We start from the raw sequence: 24,174 nt of genomic DNA, 5'->3' as shown, positions 1-24,174 counted from the left end.
ACAGAATTTTAAATTGTGGCATTCTGTCTGAATCTCTAAATTTTAAATCTTATGATGAAAAGCAGACAAACAAATGAAGTATGACCTAGGTTCTCAGATGGTCCTCTTTTAGTAATAATCTATAACATATTGTTTACAAGTAAATTAATGTATTCAAGGACATCTGGAAGGTACTCTAAGTAGTTTAAATATTCTTCCTAAAATTTGACCAAAACTTCTCAGTACATATTCACACACAGTTTCAAATTAATAGAGTCCAAATAAAATGAAGCTTTTATTATCTAGGAAAATAAATTATGTCCTATCCTATAAATATTTTATTATTCTAACTAGATTTCTATTAAAATATTTAAATAAAATATTTAATACTAAACACTTAAATTAACAAAAGAATATTTAAATTAACAAAAGAAAATAGCTACTACAACTCTATATATTCAACTATAGGATAAAACATCATTAATCCAGCCCAATTATTCTGTAATTCTTAGTCATTCGAAGAGTGAAGTGTACTTGAGAATAGACTCAAGAGAGACCAAAAATAAAAATAACAAAACCTGCTTAAAGTGTTAATATCCTGAACAGAAATGTAAAACATCTCAAAAGTGATATGCCAAGATTTTGATGCCTATAATTATGATATAGGGGAGAGGTGGGAAAAAAATGCAGGGGACCCAGTAATAACAAAGAAATAAGGAACACTCTATATAGCTAATGGTAAGTATGAAAATGACCAGCCAAAGAACATTGTTAAATGTTTAATTAGAATACCAATTAATAAGTACTCAAGAAATACAGTTTGGGGCTTCCCTGGTGGCGCAGTGGTTAAGAATCCGCCTGCCAATGCAGGGAACACGGGTTCGAGCCCTGGTCCGGGAAGATCCCACATGCTGCGGAGCAACTAAGCCCGTGTGCCACAACTACTGAGCCTGTGCTCTGGAGCCCGCGTGTCACAACTACTGAAGACAGCACACCCTAGAGCCCGTGCTCTGCAACAATCAATCAATGTGATACACCACATTAACAAACTGACAAAAAATCATATGATCATCTCAATAGATGAAAAAAAAGCTTTTGATAAAATTCAACATCGATTTATGATAAAAACTCTCAACAAAGTGGGTATAGAGGAAACATACCTCACCATAATAGAGACCATTTATGACAGGGCCACAGCTAACATCATACTCAATGGTGAAAAGCATTTCACCATTTCCTCTCAGATCAGGAACAAGACAAGGATGCTCAACCATTTTTTTTTTTTTTTTTTGGCCATCCAGTGTGGCTTGTAGGATCTTAGTTTCCGGACCAGGGATTGAACCTGTGCCCCCTGCAGTGGAAGTGCGGATTCCTAACCCCTGGACCACCAGGAAATTCCCATTACCACTTTTAATCAACATAGTATTGGAAGTCCTAACCACAGCAACCAGAGAAGAAAAAGAAATTAAAGGAATCCAAACTGGAAAAGAAGTAAAACTGTCACTGTTTGCAGATGACATGCTATACATAGAAAATCCTAAAGACACCACCAAAAAGCTACCAGAACTCATCAATGAATTTGGTAAAACTGCAAGATACAAAATTAATATACAGACTTCTAAAAACAGCAACACTTTCTTTCAATGAAATCTTATATAAAACGTTATCTGAAATATATGTATATATATATATGTGTGTGCGTGTGTATTTTTTTTTGGCTGTGCTGCACAGCATGTGGGATCTTAGTTCCCCAGCCAGGGATCAAACCCGTGCCCCCTGCACTGGAAGCACAGAGTCTTAACCACTGGACCTCCAAGGAAGTCCCGTGAAATATATTTTAAATGAAGAACTGACAGAACTTTGTGACCAGTGAAAAGTGAAGGATGATGGGAAAAGAAAAACTGAAGTTGACTCTAAGGCTCAGGGAACTCTAAAACTTAAGATCCATATATTTAATAAAAATAAGACATTTGGTAAGGGAAGGTAAGTTTGTAGAAGAAAATGATGTCTGCTTCATAAGTGTGAAATTTAGTTTGACATTCAAACAGAAAGTTGAGCTGGAACTCAGGAGACAAAATTTTTTTTTTTTAATATTTAGTTAGTTGCACCAGGTGGGCTCGTTAGTTGCGGCTCGCATGCTCCTTAGTTGCAGCATGCAGGCTTCTTAGTTGTGGCATGCATGTGGGATCTAGTTCCCTGACCAGAGATCGAACCTGGGCCTCCTGCATTGGGAGCATGGAGTCTTAACCACTGTGCCATGCAGGGAAGTCCCAGGAGACAAATATTTTTAATTTGTCCGTGAATTATTTGATTCCTGTGCTGTAGTCTGTTTTTGCATTACTTATGGTAAAAAGGATCACTAAATCATACAATTTCTTGGGAATTCCCTGGTGGTCCAATGGTTAGGGCTCTGCACTTCCACTGCAGGGGGTGCGGGTTCAATCCCTGGTTGGGGAACTAAGATCCTGCAAGCAGCACAGCACGTCCAAAAAAAAAAATTTCTTCTCAGTTCAAGTTTCACTGATTTTGAATATGTGGCAAATCATATAGTATTCGTAATTTTTTTAAGTTGAAATTGTGAAGAAATTATAATATAAGTATTATTAATGGGAATCAAAGAGACGAAATGCAGCTTTTTTCAAAATAAGGGCTAAAAAACTTAAGGATCCTTTCAACATGCCTTTAATTCTGGCTCCAGCAAATAAACATGTATTATAAGCTATTATACATCATGCTTTATATTCTAATTTCTTAGAGGTAATATTCATTTATTATTAAGAATAATTACTGTACTTAAAAATACTAAAAATCTAACTGACTTTCTACATGCCATCAGTATTTCAAATCAGGAAAATTTAGTAAGAGACAACTTTCAACTTCGGCCAATTTGAAACACCTTTACCCTCAATGTTTATCAGAACTTAGACCCCATTCTCAGAGTAATATCGAGGCCTATTTAAAACTATTTAAAACCATCAGAAACTGCAGATATATTCACATGTATTAGATTTTCAAGAATGTCCTATTTTATATGCAATTCAAAGGTTTTAGAACAATGAAGAATGTTTTTCCAGTGAAATTTTCCCAGTAAAAGATGTATAATAAAAGAAGACATCTTGGCGCTTCCCTGGTGGTGCAGTGGTTAAGAATCCGCCTGCCAATGCAGGGGACACGGGTTCCAGCCCTGGTCTGGGAAGATCCCACATGCTGTGGAGCAACTAAACCCATGCGCCACAACTAAGCTTGCGCTCTAGAGCCAGCAAGTCACAACTACTGAAGCCAGTGTGCCTAGAGCCCATGCTCTGCAACAAGAGAAGCCACCACAACAAGAAGCCCACGCACCACAACGAGGAGTAGCCCCCGCTCACCACAACTAGAGAAAGCCCGCGTGCAGCAGCGAAGACCCAAGGCAGCCAAAAATAAATAACTAAGTTTATAAAAATAAATAAATATAAATAAATACAACTTTTTTTAAAAAAGGCATATTTAGTTCAAATTTCACTGGACTTATATTTAAGCAGCTCAGCAAGCTTACCATGCTGAAAATATACCCAAAGAAAAAGTGACAGTGAAACATTTATATTAATTGCTTGAAAGACAGATGAGAATAAGATAAGACAAAAGAACAGTTAAAAGGCTACTAAAGTAGTCCAGAAGAGAGATGAAAGTGGCCTGAACTAGGGTAGTGGCAGGAGAGAGAAAACTTAACTACTGAAAATATCAAAGAAAATACTTAATAAACTTTGATGGTAAAGGCAAGCTCGTTCACCACAGAACTCAAGAAAGGCTCTGAAATTGGAAGTGTCAGATAATTGAGAGGACATGGGATAAAACACAGGGAGCTAAAAACAGAAGGAATCTGTACAAAGAACAGATCCCCAGGATTTGTTCTAAGGAATCGTGAAGTCTATTTCTGCTTCTCTGACTTTATCACTAGCTCTTCTTCCACCCTGGTTTGTCCCAGGCCTATTGTCCACCAGGCTTACTGTTACCTTGAATTTCAACTTTCCAACCAAATATCTGAAGTAAGAGCTCAGGTTCTGAAGTGGGTATAAACTTACCTTGGGTAAGTTATTTACATTTTATGCACCTCAATTTTCTATGTATGTAAAATAGGAACAATATCTACACAAGGATTTCCTGATGTGGTCGAGAAAATTAAAAGAGAAATTGCATAGGGGCTTCCCTGGTGGCGCAGTGGTTGAGAGTCCGCCTGCCGATGCAGGGGACATGGGTTCGTGCCCTGGTCCGGGAGGATCCCACATGCCGCGGAGCGGCTAAGCCCGTGAGCCATGGCTGCTGAACCTGCAAGTCCGGAGCCTGTGCTCCGCAATGGGAAAGGCCACAACGGTGAGAGGCCCGCGTACCACAAAAAAAAAAAAAAAGAGAAATTGCATATAATACATGTAGAATACTTAGCATAGTATCTGGACATAAAAATAATTGAGTACTTACTGTTATTATTCAAAGCCCTAGGATTACTGATACCACCTGTGCTCAAATGTCCTTCACCTGGGACTTAACAGCGACAAGGATGGAAGGAGAATGGGAAGGTTTTCCACTGAAGGACTACTCATAGCAAAGGGAGAGGAGAAAATGAGGACATCACTAATAGGACAACTAACACAGGGAGTATTCATAATCTCATCTGCCCATATCCACTTTATCTGACAAACCCAGAGATATTACACCAATCCTAATTCTTAGGAGAGACTGGAAATGAAAGCCTCGGAAGTGTTGCTTGCACCTTTTGTGTAAACAAAACTCTACCACTGTGTGAAGTTTTTAATCTCTTCTTACAGGATCTATATTAAAAAACAAACAGGGTGGGCACAGGCTAAGATGGAATCTTCAGCTCACCATCTGTTTTTCCATTTTTATAAGTAATACACTTGGAAATCCTCAAAAGAGCTTTGTGCCTACTTTAGGAAAAGGGGAATATGAGAAAATTTGTGCAATTGCAATATTCCTATGAGTCAGGAAGTAAAAAAAGAAGGTAAAACCTAGTCAAAAGTAAGAAGAGGTATCTGTGAAAAGGTATGAGAAAAGAAAGTCATCAAGGAGGGAGGGAGAATTAGAGCAAAAGCTTTCTGGTAAGAAGCTCACCCTCTGCAGGTGATAATGAGACAGAGGATATGTCCGCTGGAACTTCACTGAATTTTCTGCTAATGGCCTTTTGCTCATTTTGCTCTTGGGTCACTCATCTTTTTCTTTCTAATTTATAAGGGCTCTCTGTAAATTAAGAAATTAGCCCTTAGACACATACAGTAATCTAGCAGATAATTCCCTTAGTTTGTAGTGTGTGTTTTGACTTGACTTAGTTCCTGGTGAAGTTTTTTTGGGGAAGGTGTATCTTTTTGTCCTTTTTCTTTTTTTTAACCTTAAGTTTTTTGTTTTTTACTGAATCAAATGTATCAATTTTTATTTTATATTGATAGTTTCTAGGTTTAATGTCTGGAACAACAAGCCTAAGGTAAACAAACTTGCTTAAGAATCCTGCTGTTCCTCCCTTGATGTGGAGTAGGAGATAGTCTCAGCACCTGCTAAGCAAAGAAAGAAGAGGAAGAATTTCCCACCCAAAGGATTAGGGAGGAGAGGGGATGTGCTTCCAGCATCTTAAATCAGAATAGTGCATTCAGTCTTCCACTAAAATGCTACATAATAATTAGATACATAATGATTAGATATTACAATGCTATATGTCTTCTATTATAATGTACAGTATAAGTTATATATATATGTGTATATATATATATATTTTTTTGAGTATGTGGGCCTTAGAACCTATATTCTTTCTATAAGAAAACAAAAGTGTGACAAAGCAGGGACTCCCTCTATTATTAAAGTAATACCTTCATAAACATAAAAATATTAAGGCAGAAGCTTTTAAAAATGTTTCATAATGCAAAATTTGAATCATATGGAAAAGCCAAAAAGTAACAGCATAATGAACTTCCAAGTACCCATCACTCTGCTTCAGTATTTATAACATAGGCCAATAACATCAGAAAGTAAATTTTATATTTTATATATCTTCTGACTTGATTTTTATAAACACAACTGATTAATTGGGCCACAGCCCTCAAATAAAAAATGGCATTATTTTATGAAAGATTAAAGAAAAACTATTAAAAAAACACCAAAAAAAAAAGTCTAAAATAAAGAAGCAAAATGAAAATGTATTCTAAGACTTCAATTTGGGTCAATTTACCTGGTGTCGGCTAAAGAGAATTAGAAATTTGAGCTTGAATTAAATTTAATGAACAGATTTCCTTCTTTCTTGATTTGTTGGATTATCACAGCTCAACTATTTTACAGATGAGTGATGATCACCTACTTTCCATCAGTCCTAAACCAACTTTTCATTAAAACTCCAACATTTCCAACTCAGTACTTACCATGTTTGATCATTTTAACTGTCATCTCTCACCCAGAATCATCATGGCACTTACTTCCTTTGAATCACTCAAATCTTCCTAATGTATTCAGTTTATTGATTTTTTTGTTTTTTTAGTTCCTCAACCAGGGACCGAACCCGTGCCCCCTGCAGTGGAAGCGCAGAGCCTTAACCACTGGACTGCTAGGAAATTCCTTACTGATTTTTCTCATTACTTCATTCTCCCCCAAAAAAGATGATCAACTGTTTTACTTTCAATTCTTAATTCCATTGACTCTCCATGAATCAACCCTTGAAAAGCCCAATACATGATAATCCTAACCAGACATTCTTCCTGCTCCTATTTCCAGAGATGAGAGAACTATTTTGGGGAGGGTGGAAGCAAAATTGACATACTAGAAGTTTTAAAAGAATACCCCAATTTATCCATGGCCACTGAGTACTTTCTGCTTATGCCTCAAATTCCTAGGCATAATCTTCAATGAGATGAGAACTTCTTTAAAACACAACATAATTTTCTCACAAAATTCACCCTTCGATGCTTTACAACTTCTCTCCTTAATTACTGGCAAGTTCAATAGCTATTACTGATGAGATCATCTGTTATTCTGCCAAAATGGAGAATGAGTCCTCAATTTTCATGTCTCTCTATCTTAACATGACCTTGTCTTTGTATCTTCCTTCCATTACTTCAGAAAAAAAGATTGTTGTTGTTTTCCTCTGAAGAGAATTTTACCACCTATTCTGAGGACTCCATGTTATCCTGACTTTTTAGCGACCTTGTTCTCATATCTGTCCTTTTTGGCAAAATCTTTCCTACTCCACCAGTTCCTTGATGCTGCTGCATTTAACAATGATAACTGACCTTTTTTTTTTTTTTAAATTAGAGTCTCTCTCCCACACTACTATCATGACTTTGTCCTATCTCTAGTTCTCATTTACATCTCAAACTGTGCCTATACTGATTTCTTTTACACTCTCTCATCTTTACTGCTTAGCATTCCCTTCTCCCCAGCAACTTTATTCCTCTGTTTTCCTCTTTATTCCTCTGTTTTCTCTATGTCTACTGGAGAACTGGATGGAAGAGGGAGCGAGAAAATAGAGGGAGGATGTTTATAATGGCAATTTGCAGTTCCTCACATATACTGGGATGACAAATAGTTGAGAACTATTCACCACTCTCTTTGGAGAATTCATGTATTCTCACTGATACCATACTTATATCTATGCAATAATTCTCCAGTTCAATTTTTCTCATAATTTTTACGTCTTTCCTGAGGCCCATTCTATGTTTCTGGAGGCATAATGAACATTTATATTTTTATGTCCCACTAACAGACAATTCCAACCTGACACAGCCAAACTCTGACATCAACTTTCCCATCTAAAACACATTCTCTACCTTTTGAATGATCCAACCAATCCTTATTACCCAATTAGAAAAAGTGTCACATCCTTCATTTCCTATATCCAGATAGCAATCAATTCATCATTTAGGCTGTGACATTATCCTCAACAGAGAGAAGGGGCAGAGAATTTCCCATCCAAAAGAGCTATCCTCATCAATTCTTCCTGCTACACTCACTACAATCTCACCTCCAGTCAAATCTCAAATGAAAAGACCCCTTTCTTTATGTCATTCCTCTATCCAGTAATTTATAGTAGCTTCCTATTATCAGCTGTATATAAAGTCTAAACATGTCTAATGATGGGTCCTCTGAAATCTGACAACTACCTTCATACCCTATTTACTATTTTTCTCTACTACGGCATTTCTCAAACTTTTTGGTCTCAAGACCCTCTTCAGTCATAAAAATTATTTAGGATCACAAAGAGCTCTTGTTTAAGTGGATTATATCTATCAAGATTTACCATACTAGAAATAAAAATTGAGAAAAATTTTAAACACAAGAATGCACGAGCACAGATTCTGTTAACTGTCAGAGCAATTATGTCATCACACATCATACAGCCTGAAAAACTCTACTGACACTGAGAGAATGAGAGCGAAAAAGGCAAAAAAAAACTGAGTACTATTATGAACAGTACTGACCTCAGAAGCCCTGGCTCACTTTGAGAACACTGCTCTATCCAAACTTGCTTCTCTTAATCGATCTCCCCATCAATCACTGATGATTACTGATGAGTAGTTTTTGTGTGCATCAATAGCCTTGAGGCAGAAAAAAGGCTAAGAGCCAAAGATTTATAAAACAATCTCGAAGTACCTTAGCATGCCTGCTCATTCAGAGTCTAACCCACCTATCAATTTTATTTCCTGCTACTGCCATTTCCTTCTCCTCCTCCACTGCACTCCAAGCAAGGTTGGAGTCTCCAAATAGAAAATACCTTTTTCTGCTTCAGCATCTTTGAACACACTATTCCCTCTGCCTCGAAGGAACTTCTCTTACTCATCCATCAGACCCAGTACACAGGTTACCTCTTCTGTGAAGCTTTCCCTTGACATGTTCCACTCCCAATTACACTTTTCTCTGTAATTCCATAGCATATTTAGAACTTCTACATTGCAATGTGGTTATTGTTTATATGTCTGTCTCCCCATTACCAATGAGCTACATGAGGGCACACATGCATCTTACTCATCTCTGTATTTCTAGTACCTCACATATAGTGGGAACGCAAATGTATGCTGTCTTTCAAAGACCAATTCAATGCTCATCTATCCCCAAATATTTGAGACCATGGTACTTGCTCTTTCCTCTGAACTTCTGCAGTACTATGTAGAAACTAGGAAGTGAGAAAAGCCTATAGGAATCTGTTACTCCTTCTGACAGAAAGGCTGGGGACTTTGGCTCATAGGATGAAATTTAACTCCCTAGTCTGACATTCAAGGGCTTTCATCAAGGGGCTCTTCACCTTTTCAATCTTATTTTCTATTATCCTGCAATATGAACTTACCACTCCTGTCATCCAAAACATACACACACACACACACACACACATTATCCATTTTATTTTCATCCCTTCCCTCTCCCAGGAATTCCATTTATACCCTTCCCTCTCCCAGGAATTCCATTTTCCTGTTATTTTAAATCCTACTTTTCCTTAAAAGCTTCCTTCAAGATCTAAAAATTCCATGAAGCTCTCTGGGACTATGCCAGACCAAAGGAAAACTTCCCCTTTGGGGATGTCTAATGCATTTCAATCTGCTTCCTATAACCTAGCATTTATAGTGTATTGTCTTGCATTGTTCTTTAGTAATTTCAAGTAAGTCGATGCTGCAACTCCAAATAGCTCAACAGCTCTTCAAGAGCAGGCAGTTTTCACTCAACACATTTGAGTGCCATTATGTACTAGATACTGGTAAGATATAATCTTATTTCTTTTGCATTAGCCCTTGCTAGAAAGGAAGATGAAGGGACTTAATAAACACTATTTCCTTTACTTGATTTTCTTCCTAACTAGTCACAATAATCCAGATTATTTTTTTCTAGGGAACATTTTATCTATAGATACAATTCTCAATTTAAAAGTAAAATATGTACTCTAAGATGCATGTTCTCAGCACTCTAAAACTGCAAGCTTAAATAAGACACTTCATTTACAGGTCCCCAATATATTGAGTCCTCAATATACTTCCTTTTGAAGGGCCCTTCCCTCTTTTGCTCCTTTAACTTGAATATATCTTTTCTTATTTTAGTTGTTATAATTTTAGCTCCCTTAACACATTCTGATGTGTGGTTACTGGTAATAATGCCAGACTCTTTAAGTAGAGTCAAAAAAATGAGGCAAGTAAAAATCATGCATAAAATAAAAACAATCTTTGAAAACCAAGAAGTTATGGTAATTAGGTCTCAGGCCACTGCTTTTCCTTAAATGGAATTTGTCTAAGGGGCCACATCTTCCCCAGCACCATGTCCTTAAGTATCCACACCCAAATGGAGCAAGCAGGAGTTGGAAAATAGACTAAACGTAACCATCAAACTTGCTCCCTGATATCACGGATTGATGGTAACTTCTGAAGATGACCTTCCCCATTTCTTCACTCTTTTGCATATGTGATAAAGTCAGTAAGAAGGAATAACACAGAAAAATATAGGTTAAAAAAAACAAATCAAAGGGTTTAGGATGCTCCTAGTCCCGGCTGTTTCCAAGTATATCAGCCATAGCTGAATGCTGAACGTTCATCACTAAACACTGCAAGAGAGACCTGAGGTTGCCGGCAATTCTTTCTGACATACATATGAGAACACTCTTCCAACAAGAGAGTCTCAGAACGAGTTTCATGTAAGAAGAAAAAGGGACGGATTGATGAATGAGGGAAAAAAAGGAAGAAGCCATCAGCTGACAGGCAGCAGCTCCCTCGCCCCGTGTTCCCCCTCCCCGAAAGCTGTAGGAAATAGAAAGCTGCGGAGTGTACCTTCCAGGCCAGAAGCAAAACATTGAGGATGGCCAGTAAAGGGCAGGGGCCATTCTCATTCTGCGTGATGATGGGTGTGTTCTCTTCCTTCCACTGGATCCACTTGATATGATAAACAGATTGTCCCGGGAAGCGTTCCTTGGAGGCCGCCAGCACCTGGGCTGCCTCCGCCTCCTCCTGCTCCTCCTCTCGGCACAGAGGCACAGCCCGGGGCAACACCGCCGCTCCCTCCTCCTCCTCGGGGACCCTGTTCTCAGCTCCTTCCTCACTATTGAACTCGGAGCTACTCGGGAAAGAATGCAGGTTAGAGAACGACTCCAGGGAGTCCAGGCTCGGCGATTCCCCGGGAGGGCTCGGGTCGCTGCAACTGCTGCTGAGGCCGCCGCCGCTCCTGGGTTCCTCGAAGCCCGCGGCCGCCGACTCTGCCCGGCAGGTGCCGGCTTGATCCGCGAGGGCGCCCGCCTCTCCGGCCGGAACCAACTCATGGTCGGCTCCGGCCTCAGCTGCCTCCGGGGAGGCGGTCACCTTGTGCTGCCCTGTCAGAGGCGCCTTCTGGGCAGCAGGACTCTCCAAATCGCTCCCCTTCAAGTCCAAGTCCGGGAGGGAGCTGCAGGGTACGAGAACCCGAGGCGAGCCGGCGGGAGAAGCCGAGTCCGAGAGGCTCCTCCCGGCGGCTGCCGCCCCCTGCCCCTTCCCGCCGCTGCTCTCCGCCGCCCATACTCCAGGACCATCCCCAGCGGCGAGCCTGGTCTCCTGTCGCCCTTCCTGCGGAGAACCTGTCCCTGGCGCCGGCCCGGCGGCCACTCCGTGTTCTAGCGGCTGCAGGCTCTCAGGGCCGCTCTCCATACCCAGCCGCCCGCCCCTCGCTCTAAAGAGACCGCGGTGGGTTCTCCTCAGACAGCGCCTCAGACGCCATGACAGCGGCACTGGCAGCTACAGCGCCCTTGCGCGGCCTGGGCCAGGCACGTCACGGAGGAGGGCACCGGGAGCGAGCGCGCGCGCCGCCGCGCTGTCCGTGGGCCCGGGGCATTCCTGCGCGCCGCTGAGGGAGGGCGAAACTCGCAGCGGCCGCCTATGCGGCCCCGCCCCTCCCGCGCGCCCGCGCGCTCTTGCGCGGGGCGTGGAGGGCGAGGCTAGGAGGGTGTGGCCAGGAGGAAAACATCCTCTCATTTTGTGGCCGGAAGTTGGACTTCGGAGCTGCTCGACCGCGCGCGGCTTCTTTGAAGGCCAGCTGGGAGGCGGTCAGCTACATGTGACCCTTCAGAACTGGGTCGAGTGTGGTTCAACCTTGGACTGAGGGATGGGGAGGTGGCAGTGGTTGTAGTATTTGGAAAAGAGCTCATCCCTGAAGAGCTCCGGAGATTTGTTTACCCAGCTTGTAATATGGAAAATGGAAGGAATTTCATACGAGATATAGATTTAAAGACTGAGATCCACTCGAGGTGTTTGGATTACTGCACTGCACAATTTCCAGTCTCCCTCGGTTTTGGCTGAGAAACACCGTGCTCCTCACCAGCTACTGGTGAAAACGTTCGCCCTACATGAGGCATCAGTGCGGTTGTGGATATTGGCCTGCGCGGCAAAAAAAAGTGGGTAATTTGGGCCAATCATAATAAATTAGCTTGTGCTTGCATTAGCCAAGTCTTTGCTGTTTTGTTGACTTGGCCTCATTTTGCATGGAGTGGGAAGTGCCTGTTCCTGGAAAAGTGACTTTTCTATTGAGAATCTACTCCTCTTAAGGCCATTCAGTTTTAAGAGAGGGCAGACAGAGTAGGCTGTAAGTTTTGTTGGTGACAAAAGGGGATTTGGGTGCTAGTCTAACCCACTGCGATCTGTTCCCGACAAGGACTTTTTTTTTTTTTTCTTTCCATATTTTCTAGGTTCTGGGGATCCAAAACTTGACAAGATGGGTCTTCCTTCGTAGTCAGATATATAAATTCCTGATACCTAATAGAATGTGGTCTTTTTGTATCTCTTTTGATTAGGGAAGATAGACGAAATTAGTAAGCAGTGTTGCATTCACTCATTTAACATATTTCAATACCCATTATATTGCTGGATACTATGTTTGGCACTGGGGATGCCATGGTGAGTAAGAGGAAGGGCTCATATCTTGCGGTTTACTGTCTAGAGGTTTTTTCTTATTGCTACATTTTAAATATTTGCTTGGGCAGTACAATTTCCTGACAATGTAGGAAAAAGGTGCAACACTGTAAAAAGGTGGAATGCCTTTCCTTCCACCTTTTTACAGTGACACAATGTTATGATATTTAGCCAACTCTTGGCAAGGAGGAAAATTAGAAGAGATAATAGAAAGCTTGTTCAAAATATTGAGTTTAGGTCTCCATGTCAATCTGTAAACAATAAATACTATTGTTCCAATTAGAATTTTTCCCTGAAAAATAATTGCAAATGTTAACAGATTTAGATATATGTTGCTAGATTAAGCACTTTACAGTATTTAAGATCATTAAGTACAAGTGAGAATATTATAGATTTCAGGAAATTCAGAACTTAGCAAGGTGCCTTGACTATAAAAAAGAAATTTGTAAAGGTGTATTACATGAAAAAAAATTGAATGACTGAATCATTTATAGGCCAGAAACCATAGAAGAGCTAAAAATCATGAAACAAGCATCTCAAATAATGACCTTTCACCATTTTTCAAAGATGCTACTTAGATAAGCCTTCTTGCTCTGGTAGTTTTTATTAGTATATGTTTCAAATGTTCACATGCATAATTTAATAACTTATTTATAACAAAGAAACAGAACCAGTTTTTCTTTTCATATGTTGTCAGCAATTATGTAAGTCAAGCTGACCAAATATATGTATTTAAGTTTGTGAAAATGAACATAGTATTTTTCTAAGGGAGGTGGGGAGTGGCATTTAGGAACAAATGTCAGAAGATAATAAACTGGAAAATGTTTCATTCTTTTTTGCTTATTTGCATCTTTAGTTAATTGTGAGATAAAATATACCATTTTAAAATAAGCTGGTTACTATCCAAAATTCTTAAATTATTTGTCAGAGTTACAGATGTAATAGTGTTAAAAGTTAAAAGAGTTACAGATGTAATAGTGTTAAAAGTCAAATAGTTTCTGTACAAACAAAGCAGTTCTCTGCCCTATGCCTCCACAATGAAGCAGTCCCATTCAACTCCTAGATATTTTTAGCTCCTTATCTCCATATTCCTGAGTAACATGATTCCACTCTGATTTCTTCGTTTAAAAATTGTAGATATTGTTTATCGATTTATTCCCATGAAAGATGGGGATTTGGTTCTTTTCTCTCACACCATTCTTCCTTCTCTTGCTCCAACCTCCCAATTATTTCAAATTTTTGATCAAAGCACTCAAAATTTAAAGCACTAGAGTTATATATATGTTATTCACCACTAAATCAGGTATTTTACTGCGACTGTGATTACTTTTTTTGTTAAAGTTTTGTTTTCCCTGGAATTAACAATTGCCTCATTATTTTGTTTGTTTGCTTTACTCTTCACCTACCACTAACTCAGGCAGACTTACCAGTACGGTCAACCATATCAAGTTACTTCTCACACCCATTTTAATCTTGGGTACATCTCTCCTGGAACACTCCTTTTGCTCTGATCTGGACTTGTTTTATAGGCCTGCTGCACAGCTGTCATCCTGGGATTTCTCTTTACTGTTGTTTTAGGAATTCCTTCTTCCTCTCTTACATGTTGATTACTTTCTGTCTTGGATCTCCTGTCTCCCTGTTTCCTTGATTTGGTGAAACATATTCTCAGCTTCCTGAGAAAGAGTGCATAGGAAGCCCATTTTTGTAGGTCATGTTTGTTTGAAAATAGCTAGACCTTTACTCTACCTTTACATTTTATAGTTTGGCTGGATATACAACTCAACATTGGATACTTTTTCTTCATTTTAGTCATTGATCAACTGTCTTCTAGCTTCTAGGTGATTGTAGAGTAGTCTGATACTATTGGACTCTGGATCCTTTGTATATAACCTATTTCTTTGACATTTATTTGATCTTCTCTTTCTTCTTGGTGTTCTGACGTTTCAGTATTTGATATACCTTTGGGTGGGTCTTGCTTTATTCATTGGGCTGGGTATTTGGTGATCACATTCAATGTAGAAACATGTCCTTCGGTTCTGGGAAATCTCTTTTTTCATTTTTTATTAATCTTATCTTTTCTCTAATTTTATTTATCTTTTCTTTCTAAGAGATTTCCTCAAATTTGTCTTTCAGCTATTTTAAATGCATTGTTTATTGACACTATTGTATATTAAATTTACGAGAGTTCTTTCTAGTTCCTTTATATTGTTTGATGGCATCCTGACCTTTCATCTCAGAATATTGAACATAATTTTTTATATATCCTTTATATTTTTCAAAGAATATCTGAACCATGTGCTATAAAATAGTATTACTTAGTCAGTATGGAGTTACAGTGCCAGAATATGAGATGTGGGGGATACAAGTGTAAAACATTGGTTTTATTCTTCGGGAGAGCAAAATCTGCTTTGGGAAGTAAGACATTCACATGAATTGGTCATTGAGAATACAAGTTAATTAATAATTAATACTAAAGGAGTAGTACAAGCAGTAACTTAGATTCAGATGAGAAAAGATCTTTAGTGTGAGGTAATTAAAGAGGAATTAAGCTATACTCCCCTAATTAAAATCACAGATTGATTATTACCTCAGGCTTAAGAAATCCAAAAAAAATCTCTAACTCTCAAAATGATAATTCTCTTAAAATTCTATTTTTCATAGTTGGATCATAGCTTTTCTAGCTACCATGACAGAAAAATTGATGCTATATTTGACTTTTACCCTAATTTATTTACTATTATCTCATCTATCAAGTCTTGCTGATATTGTACACCCCTTTACTATTTCATTCATCTATAGCCACTTCATAGCTGAGTCCTTACCACCTTCCTAGTAGAGTGTCATAGCATTCTAGTTATTCCCCAGCCTATGGTTTTGTGTTCCTCATTTTATCCTGCATAAACCTATTAGAGCTATGGTTCAAATATCTTGCTTTTATTTTGTTGATGGTTCTACTAAAACTGTGATGGTTCTTTATTGTTAGCTGAATCAAAATTGGCTCTGAGCAGATTATTGCACAGGTACAGGGCATATATACCTTTACTCCTCTTCTCTTAGCTTTCTACCCAAGAGAGAGTGATAAAATTCTGAGTTAAAATCAAGGGTTTCACACATGAAAGGCTGCTCAACATCACTAATCATTAGAGAAATTCAGATCAAAACTACAGTGAGGTATCACCTCATACCAGTCAGAATGGCCATAATCAAAAAATCTACAAACAATAAATGCTGGAGAGGGTGTAGAGAAAAGGGAACCCTCTTGTACTGTTGGTAGGAATGTAAATTGATACAGTCACTATGGAGAACAGTATGGAGGTTCCTTAAAAAACTAAAAATAGCACTACCATATGATGCAGCAATCCCACTACTGGGCATATACCCTGAGAAAACCATAATTCAAAAAGAGTCATGTACCACAATGGTCATTGCAGCTCTATTTACAATAGCCAGGACATGGCAGCAACCTAAGTGTCCATTGACAGATGAATGGGTAAAGAAGATGTGGCATATATATACAATGGAATATTACTCAGCCATAAAAAAGAAATGAAATTGAGTTATCTGTAGTGAGGTGGAAGGACCTAGAGTCTGTCATACAGAGTGAAGTAAGTCAGAAAGAGAAAAACAAATACGGTATGTTAACACATATATATGGAATCTAAAAAAAAAATGGATATGAAGAACCTAGGGGCAGGACAGGAATAAAGACGCAGATGTAGAAAATGGACTTGAGGGCACAGGGGGAGAAGGGGAAGCTGGGACGAAGTGAGAGAGTGGCATGGACATATATACACTACCAAATGTAAAATAGATAGCTAGTGGGAAGCTGCTGCATAGCACAGGGAGATCAGCTTGGTGCTTTGTGACCACCTAGAGGGGTGGGATAGGGAGGATGGGAGGGAAGGAGACGCAAGAGGGAAGAGATATGGGGACATATGTATATGTATAGCTGATTCACTTTGTTATAAAGCAGAAACTAACACACAATTGTAAAGCGATTATACTCAAAGATGTTAAAAAATAAATAAGATTAAAAAAAAAAAATCAAGGTTTCCATGTAACTCAAATTGCCCTGGCTCTGGCCCTCAACTGACTATGCAGAAACTCCAGCCTCCTGTAAAGTACATCCCCTATTTAATTATTTCTGAGAGCCCCCATGAGGAGTCTCACACCTGTTCAGAAACAAATTCAATCCTATGATATTCTACCAGGTGCTGCTTCTACTACATGCTGTTTCACCAGATGCTAGTCTGTTCTGGTGGTGTTAAAGATGTGTGATGGTGACTGGAGGGAAATGACCTTCTTTTCCCTTTTATTGTAGCTCTAAAATGCTACAGTATTAATAAAACAGTTTTCTCAATTTTACTTATGTAGTCTTTTTGAAAAGTAGGACCTAAATATTGGTCCAGATGGGTTTCACCAGGAATGAATTAAAGGAATATGGTCCATCACCTTCAACTCAGAATCCTTGCTCCCCTGGTATTATACCAGCTATTAAGGTTTGTTTCTGTTTTTGTTTCTTTTAATTCCCCACACTCCAGCTCTTTCTCACTGTACCATCCCAACCCAGTTCCCTTCCCTAGAGCCTCCTTGCTCCTCCATGATCAGGGCTCTTCTGCCTTGTGAGAAAGAGGCTCTGGAAGTGGCTCTGCTCATCTGGTTCAGGTTTTCTCATTGAATCAAGTACATCTCATGCCTTAGGACTTCTCTCCTCAAACAAATTTCTCCCCTGTCAACCTACCAATTTACCAGATTTTTCTCAACTCTAGTATGAGTGCCTTCAAAATGTGGTTTTGGAATTAGCAGTATCAACATCACCTAGGTTCTTGTTAAAAATGTAAATTCTCTAGTCCCACCGAGATTACAGAATCAGGAACTGTGGGTGTAAAGCCCAGCAGCAAGAGGTCTGTGTTTTAACAAGACCCCTAGGTGATTCAGATACACGATAAAGTTTGAGAATTACTATTCTAGCATTAAGCGAAGCCTGTCCTCCTCATTCCTACTGCCAATAAATAAACCTTAGCAAGAGAAAAAGGTTTCTAAATTCATCTTCTATAGCCAGTGTTATTTTTCATTACTCTCCCAGAACGCCACACTGCTCCAAAGTTAGTCTTTTGGCCATTTTTCTATACACTCTCCCTTGAGATATGTATATAATCCTGATCTCAAAATGCTTTTTTGTTCTTGGCCTTCCCACATTTTTCCATATTAGTATCAGTCTCTGTCACCCAGGCTTAAAATATTCAAGTAGTTTTGTTTTAGTTTCCTCATGGTCAACAAGTCCTATTTTTTCATATAAAATGCTAATGTAAAGAGATAATTAATTTTGCTTTTTTAGTAGAAAACCAAAACATATTCATTTTAGAAAAATTAGAAAACAAGATAAGCAAAAAGAGGAAAATAAAAAACACCCTTCGTTGCACTATGTAGAATGAAGTATTAGAAATAACACTAGTGATACTTCATTGTATGTCTATCCTTCCCAAACTTTTCTAGGCATCTGAACACATACATATTTTTGTAAACAAGAATCAGACCATTCTAAACACATTTGTTTCAGTTATCAATATATCGTGAACATTTTTATGCATTAATATCCATTCATCTACAACATTCCTAGTGAATTAATAATATTCCACTATGTGGCTGAACCAATCCGTTTCTTAAATATTTAGATCATTTCCATTGTTTAACTATTATGAACTTCACCGCAGTCAATGTCCTTGGAACTGAATCTTTTTTTTTTTTAATATTTATTTATTTGGCTGTGCCAGGGCTTAGCTGCAGCACGCAGCATCTTCGTTGTGGCGTGCGGGATCTTTCTTTAGTTACGACCTGCGGGATTTTTAGTTGTGGCATATGCGATCTATTTCTCTGACCAGGGATCGAACCCGGGACCCCTGCATTGGGAACGTGGATTCTTAACTGCTGGACCACCAGGGAAGTCCCTGGAACTGAATCTTTATATCTGTACTTATAATTGTATTCCTCAGATATATTTCCAGAAGTGCAAGTCAAGTCAGGATTTGACTTTCTTCAATGGTTTATCCAAGCCTTGCTTTCCATTCTCTCTGGTGCTATTCTAGGTTAGTGAGCGTGTTAGTGTAAACCTGCTAACTGATTTCTCTACAATTTCTTTTCCTTTGAGTACCTTGTGGATGTTGCTAGATTAAACAGTGCTTTCTTTAGTTCCACCTACTGCTGAAAAACCTTTAAAGGCACTTCCTTAACTACTGAATATCATGAGTTGACCTGGCAGTAAAAGCTTTTCTTAATCTGTCCTTATTGTTTTTAACCACCCTTACCAGCTACTAAAATGTAATAGCAACCTTCTTTCTATAAGATTTGGTTTGGTCACTCCACTAATTATACCTATCCAAATCATTAGCTCATTTTGTTTCCCTAACTTAAAGTGTCCTCTCTCTTCTTAGCTTTCAAAGTCTACTCAGACCATGTCCAACTTCCCACCTCCAAACTCCTCTGTTTTTACTACACCATTTAAAATATAAGTACCGAATTTCCTCAGGTCTAAGTTTCACTTTCTTAATATTTAAAATCTTCTAGGTTTGGAATTAAACATTTTTTGAGGATTTAATGCTCTTTTCTTCAAAAACTCTTATTGAATCAATGGTGTATCTTACAATTGAGGTTATCTTAGAATCAAGGAAATGTATCCTCTTCTTTATTGTTTTTATATGTTGAAATATATATATTTTTGTAAGTTGACATTGCTTTTCCTAGAGAACCTGGTATTTTATATTCACTCTATCCCTCATTATGTTTATTTGGAACAGTGATTGTCAAACTTCAGCATGATTAACTCTTAGGTGGAAAACCTGTTAATAGGCATATTTCTGGACTCCATCCCCAGGAAGTTTCATTCAACAAAACTGGAGAAAAACCCAGGAATCTGCCGTTTTGACAGGCATCCTAAGTGACTCTGATGCTGATATGCCACTGGCCATGTGTTGAGAAATACTCATCTAGAACAATATCAGATAATAACCATTTGCATTATTGAGACATATAGTTGATATGTTAAGATACAAATAATAAGAATTATGACTCACTGGCTTATAATTACAATAAAAAACCTCTGTGATTATTTATTCAATATTTACAATGTGGTGTTCTGGGGCTCAGAAGAGAATATTAAGCATGGTCATGCAGAAGCAGCCTAATGTATTGGGTTGGCCAAAAAGTTCATTTGGGTTTTTCCGTAAGATGTTACAGAACTTTTTGGCCAACGAACCAATAGTAGAACGCGTGATGAACAGAGACTACAGGAACTGGGACTAGAACCTGGTCTTGCCATTGACTAATTTTATAAGCTTGGGTAGGTCAATTTACTTCTGCTAACTTCAGTTTTCACCTTTTGTAAAAGAAAAAAAAAGCAGGGGAAAAATATTAGCATGAATGATTTTGCTATGTGGTTTTGTGAATAAAATGGGAACAGATAGTAAAGCTCTTCAAATATATTATTGTTGTCACTGCCCTCAAATTGGTTACAATCCGGTTAGGAAGACAAAACATAAACATTTGCAAATGAAATAAAAATGGGAACCTGAAGCAGTGCGTAAGGGCTACTATAAGGTGCTTCCCAGAAAAGTGGGAATTAAAAAACCAAATCAGTCTAAAATGAATCAGTTTAGCTATTTGTCATAGTTCCCTTAGAAAACAGAATTCTTTCCAAGTCCAAAAGAAGCGAAAGTAAGGCCTGGAAATTAAGTCAAAGTCTGAATAGGCATAAGAAGTTGTGGCCTAATCAATTATATTATAACTGAAGAAAGCAAATAATAATAACAGAAAGGGAGATGGTAGTCTGTGTGGAGTCTAGAGAAGATCCCAAAACATAAGGGTTCGTCACAATATGCTTCAATCACCATCTAAGGCTGGGGGGCACCTGAACAGGGGGATGGCCTGGTACCTGTCTGGTACCTTGATAGATTCTTGTGTGGCATAGTCAGTTGGATAGTTGGATGAACTAGTCAGTAAAATCATTCAATTACTTTATTCTGCACTGATGCCTTGCTTACCTAAGCCACTTTCAGTTGTGACTTCCCTTCTGAAGCATCGAAGATTTAAAAAAAAGAATGTATTGACTTGCTACCATGAATGTCTCACTTATAAAACAATAAGGTGACATTTTGATCAAGACGTAAGTCCCTTGAGAGTTTAGTTCCTATGAGTTAGTCTTTGTCAGCTGATCATCTCAGGTTGCAGTGAGAGAAATCAAGCTTCTTGACCTTCGAAGCCAAGAAGTAGATTCTGGACCATGGCAGTGATAATAAGGATGAATTTATCCGGTAATTCAAAAGACTAGACAAGATTCGGAGTCAAACATACTTGGTTTAGATGTCTGGTCTGCCCCTGCTTCCTCATATGTAAAATGGGAATCTACTTCATAGCATTGTTGTAAAGAGTTAAATGGGATCATGTATGGGAATTGCTTATCTTGGTGCCTGGCACTGCATCAGGAATATTGTCTTGGTGGTCTGGAAAACCCCAAACCAGGAGCAGAACAAATATTTGTTGAATGAATAACCAATAATTATCATTGTCACCCTGTAAAGTTTTTGAGTGCCCTCTGCTTTGCCTCAAAGCCTCTTTATCTAAGCCCTCTGTAACATCAAAATAATAATGAGAGTTTCTATAAAGTAACATGTGATTAATTGCAGATGAAGGATATAAATAATAGGTGTTTTGAACTAAAATATGATTGAGATTGGGGGCCCCGGGGGTCTAGGAAAACAGGACTATTTGGAACTTGGTCTAATTCTTAAATCAAGCATCAGAAGGTCAAATACTGACAGTGGTAGTACAGACTGACAGTGGTAGTACAGACTGGGGTGACATTAGACCAGCCCCATCCAAGGAGGGCAAACTCTACTCAGTTTTAGCCAACTTCTGTTTTGCGACAACTTAAGTCTGCTTAACCTTTCAGCTTTCACAGAAAGTCTGGCATCTAGGTTTTAACATGAAAGCTCCTAACTGTTGAATAGTGACATATAATTAAGAAAAAGTTTTTTAACTACAAATGAAACTGAACTTGTCTGTGAGTCTAATTTGGTTTATGAGCTACCAGGTTGTAACCAGCACTTTAAGACTATATATGAAATACATGTTAAAAGGTAAACTGAAGCATATTAAACATTTTAAGAGTTTATTTGAACAAAACTTGATTTGAATCAGGAAGCATCCAATCTAGCAGATAGAAAGGAGCTCTGAAGAGCTCTACAAAATGAAAGGCTTTTATAGGCAGAAGAGAGTGAAAACAAGGAAGTGATACTAGGCAAAAAAAGGTGTTGGTTATTGCAAAGTTACTTTCGTTTACAGGATAGCAGGGGACTAATGGGCACATTACCTAACAAGTGCTGATCGGGTGCTTCCTGATTTACTGGTTAAAGGTTCCATTTCTGGGAGAACTGAAACAATTAAGAATCTTGGTTTGTTGACATGGGGCTTAGCATAAATGACTCCATTTTTGGTCCATTGTCTTTTTTTTTTTTTTTTTTTTAATATACTGTATGAGCAGAAAGGAAACCGAGGTGACAAAAAGCATAGAAGGGGGAAGGTTGAAGATAGTTTGGAGTTCCCAAGTGTAGTTTGATAGTGTGGAGTAGAAGTTTCATTGAAAGGAGAAGAGAGAAAAGTTTGGACAAATGAATTTTGTGGAGCATCTTGAATGTTAGAATAAGATATCAGGATTTTAGGAAGTGGGGAGGGGGTCACTCCTAGGTTTTGAATAAATTAGTAAAATGGATCCTATTCTGGCATTAAGATTCAATAAACATTTGTTGAATATATATTTGCTTAACTCTCTGAGGTTCTGTTTTCAAAACCCCTGTTTTCAATAACATGTGATTTCTGTTTTCAATAACATGTGATTCATTATTATCTTTAAGAATTAGGGAAGATTTAAAGTAAACAAATACAATACAGTTTGATATAGCTACTTTATAAGTATAGACATGGTATATATTAACTTTGTCTAGTGGTGAAGTTAGTGAAGATTTTACAAAGGAGAAACAGCTGTATGTTTAACAGTATCTATTCCTTTACATTTGAAAGGAAAGTGACACTTATTACATGCCTTCTAAATGCCTTAACTTTTAAATACCATTTTCCACTGTTCTCTTTTCCCCAAAAGTGGATTTTCTAAGTGCTTTTCCTCTCTGATTCCTCTTCTATACAGAAAGCAAAATCCTAACCAAAAAAAAAGTGTCTTAAAATGAATTATTGAAATTCCACATGGAGAGAATAAAATATGCAAAGATATCGCATTTAGTGTGGCCATGTAAAGACAGGAAGGCATTGGCTAGTATAAGTTAGATATGTAACAACACCTAAAATTTTACAGTGCTTGCTATATGCCTTGCAATATTCTCAGTGCCTTACCTCTATTAATTTATATAACTCTCGAACTTCTGAGGTAGGTATTACTACTCTCCCCATTGTAAGCATTAGGAAACTGTGGTACAGGTGCCTTAACTCACTCAAGGTTGCACAGCTGGCACATGATGCAACTAGGATATAGGGCTGTGCTTGGGGCACAGGTGCAGGAAAAGTGTGGACTATGTGCTAGGCAGTGGGGTAGAATTCAGAACAAGACAGACCCAGGCTTTGTTTTCATGGATTTACAGCCTAGTGAGTCATAGACATTTGGAGGTAGTAAAAAATAATCATGCAAGTGAAGAATGAGAAGATAAAGCCAAAGATGAAGTCCTGAGGAACACCAATATCTAAAGGATAAAGAGAAGAAAAAGCCCCAGGGAAGAGATGCAGAAGTACAGTTAAAAGTAAGGAGGAAGAGACCTTCAAGAGGCGGAGGAGTAAGTCGTGGAGATCACCTTCCTCCCCACAAATACATCAGAACTACATCTACATGTGGAACAACTCCTACAGAACACCTTCTGAACGCTGGCAGAAGACCTCAGGCCGCCCAAAAGGCAAGAAACTCCCCACGTACCTGGGTAGGGCAAAAGAAAAAAGAAAAAACAGAGACAAAAGAATAGGGACAGGACCAGCACCTCTGGGAGGGAGCTGTGAAGGAGGAAACGTTTCCACACACTAGGAAGGCCCTTCGCGGGCAGAGACGGCAGGTGGCGGAGGGGGGAAGCTTCAGAGCCACGGGGGAGAGCACAGCAACAGGGGTGCGGAGGGCAAAGCGGAGAGATTTCCGCACAGAGGATCGGCGCTGACCAGCACTCACCAGCATGAGAGGCTTGTCTGCTCCTGCCGCGGCGGGCGGGGCAGGGAGCTGAGGCTCGGGCTTCGGTCAGAGCACAGGGAGAGGACTGGTGGCGTGAACACAGCC

The 24,174-nt window shown here is 38.9% G+C and overlaps 2 protein-coding genes across 7 annotated transcripts in view; one reads left to right on the top strand and one right to left on the bottom strand.

Annotated features, from left to right (window-relative positions):
• MINDY2 (MINDY lysine 48 deubiquitinase 2) overlaps positions 1-11,710 on the bottom strand; it is a 116,020-nt gene extending 104,310 nt beyond the window's left edge. For all 6 annotated transcript variants that reach the window (XM_060150913.1, XM_060150919.1, XM_060150928.1 and 3 more), the window contains exon 1: positions 10,755-11,710. In XM_060150913.1, coding sequence (XP_060006896.1) covers positions 10,755-11,600 — 846 coding nt within the window. In that variant the 5' untranslated portion in view covers positions 11,601-11,710. The remainder of the gene's footprint in view (positions 1-10,754) is intronic.
• ADAM10 (ADAM metallopeptidase domain 10) overlaps positions 10,851-24,174 on the top strand; it is a 135,657-nt gene continuing 122,333 nt past the window's right edge. The window contains exon 1 of the mRNA XM_060150901.1: positions 10,851-11,057. The gene's annotated coding sequence lies outside the window, so the exon portion shown is untranslated. The remainder of the gene's footprint in view (positions 11,058-24,174) is intronic.

The sequence above is a fragment of the Lagenorhynchus albirostris genome, chromosome 1, assembly GCF_949774975.1.
Source record: "Lagenorhynchus albirostris chromosome 1, mLagAlb1.1, whole genome shotgun sequence".
NCBI lineage: Eukaryota > Metazoa > Chordata > Mammalia > Artiodactyla > Delphinidae > Lagenorhynchus > Lagenorhynchus albirostris.
The sequence above is the reverse complement of the archived record's forward strand: the minus strand, read 5'-3'. Positions and strand labels throughout refer to the sequence as shown.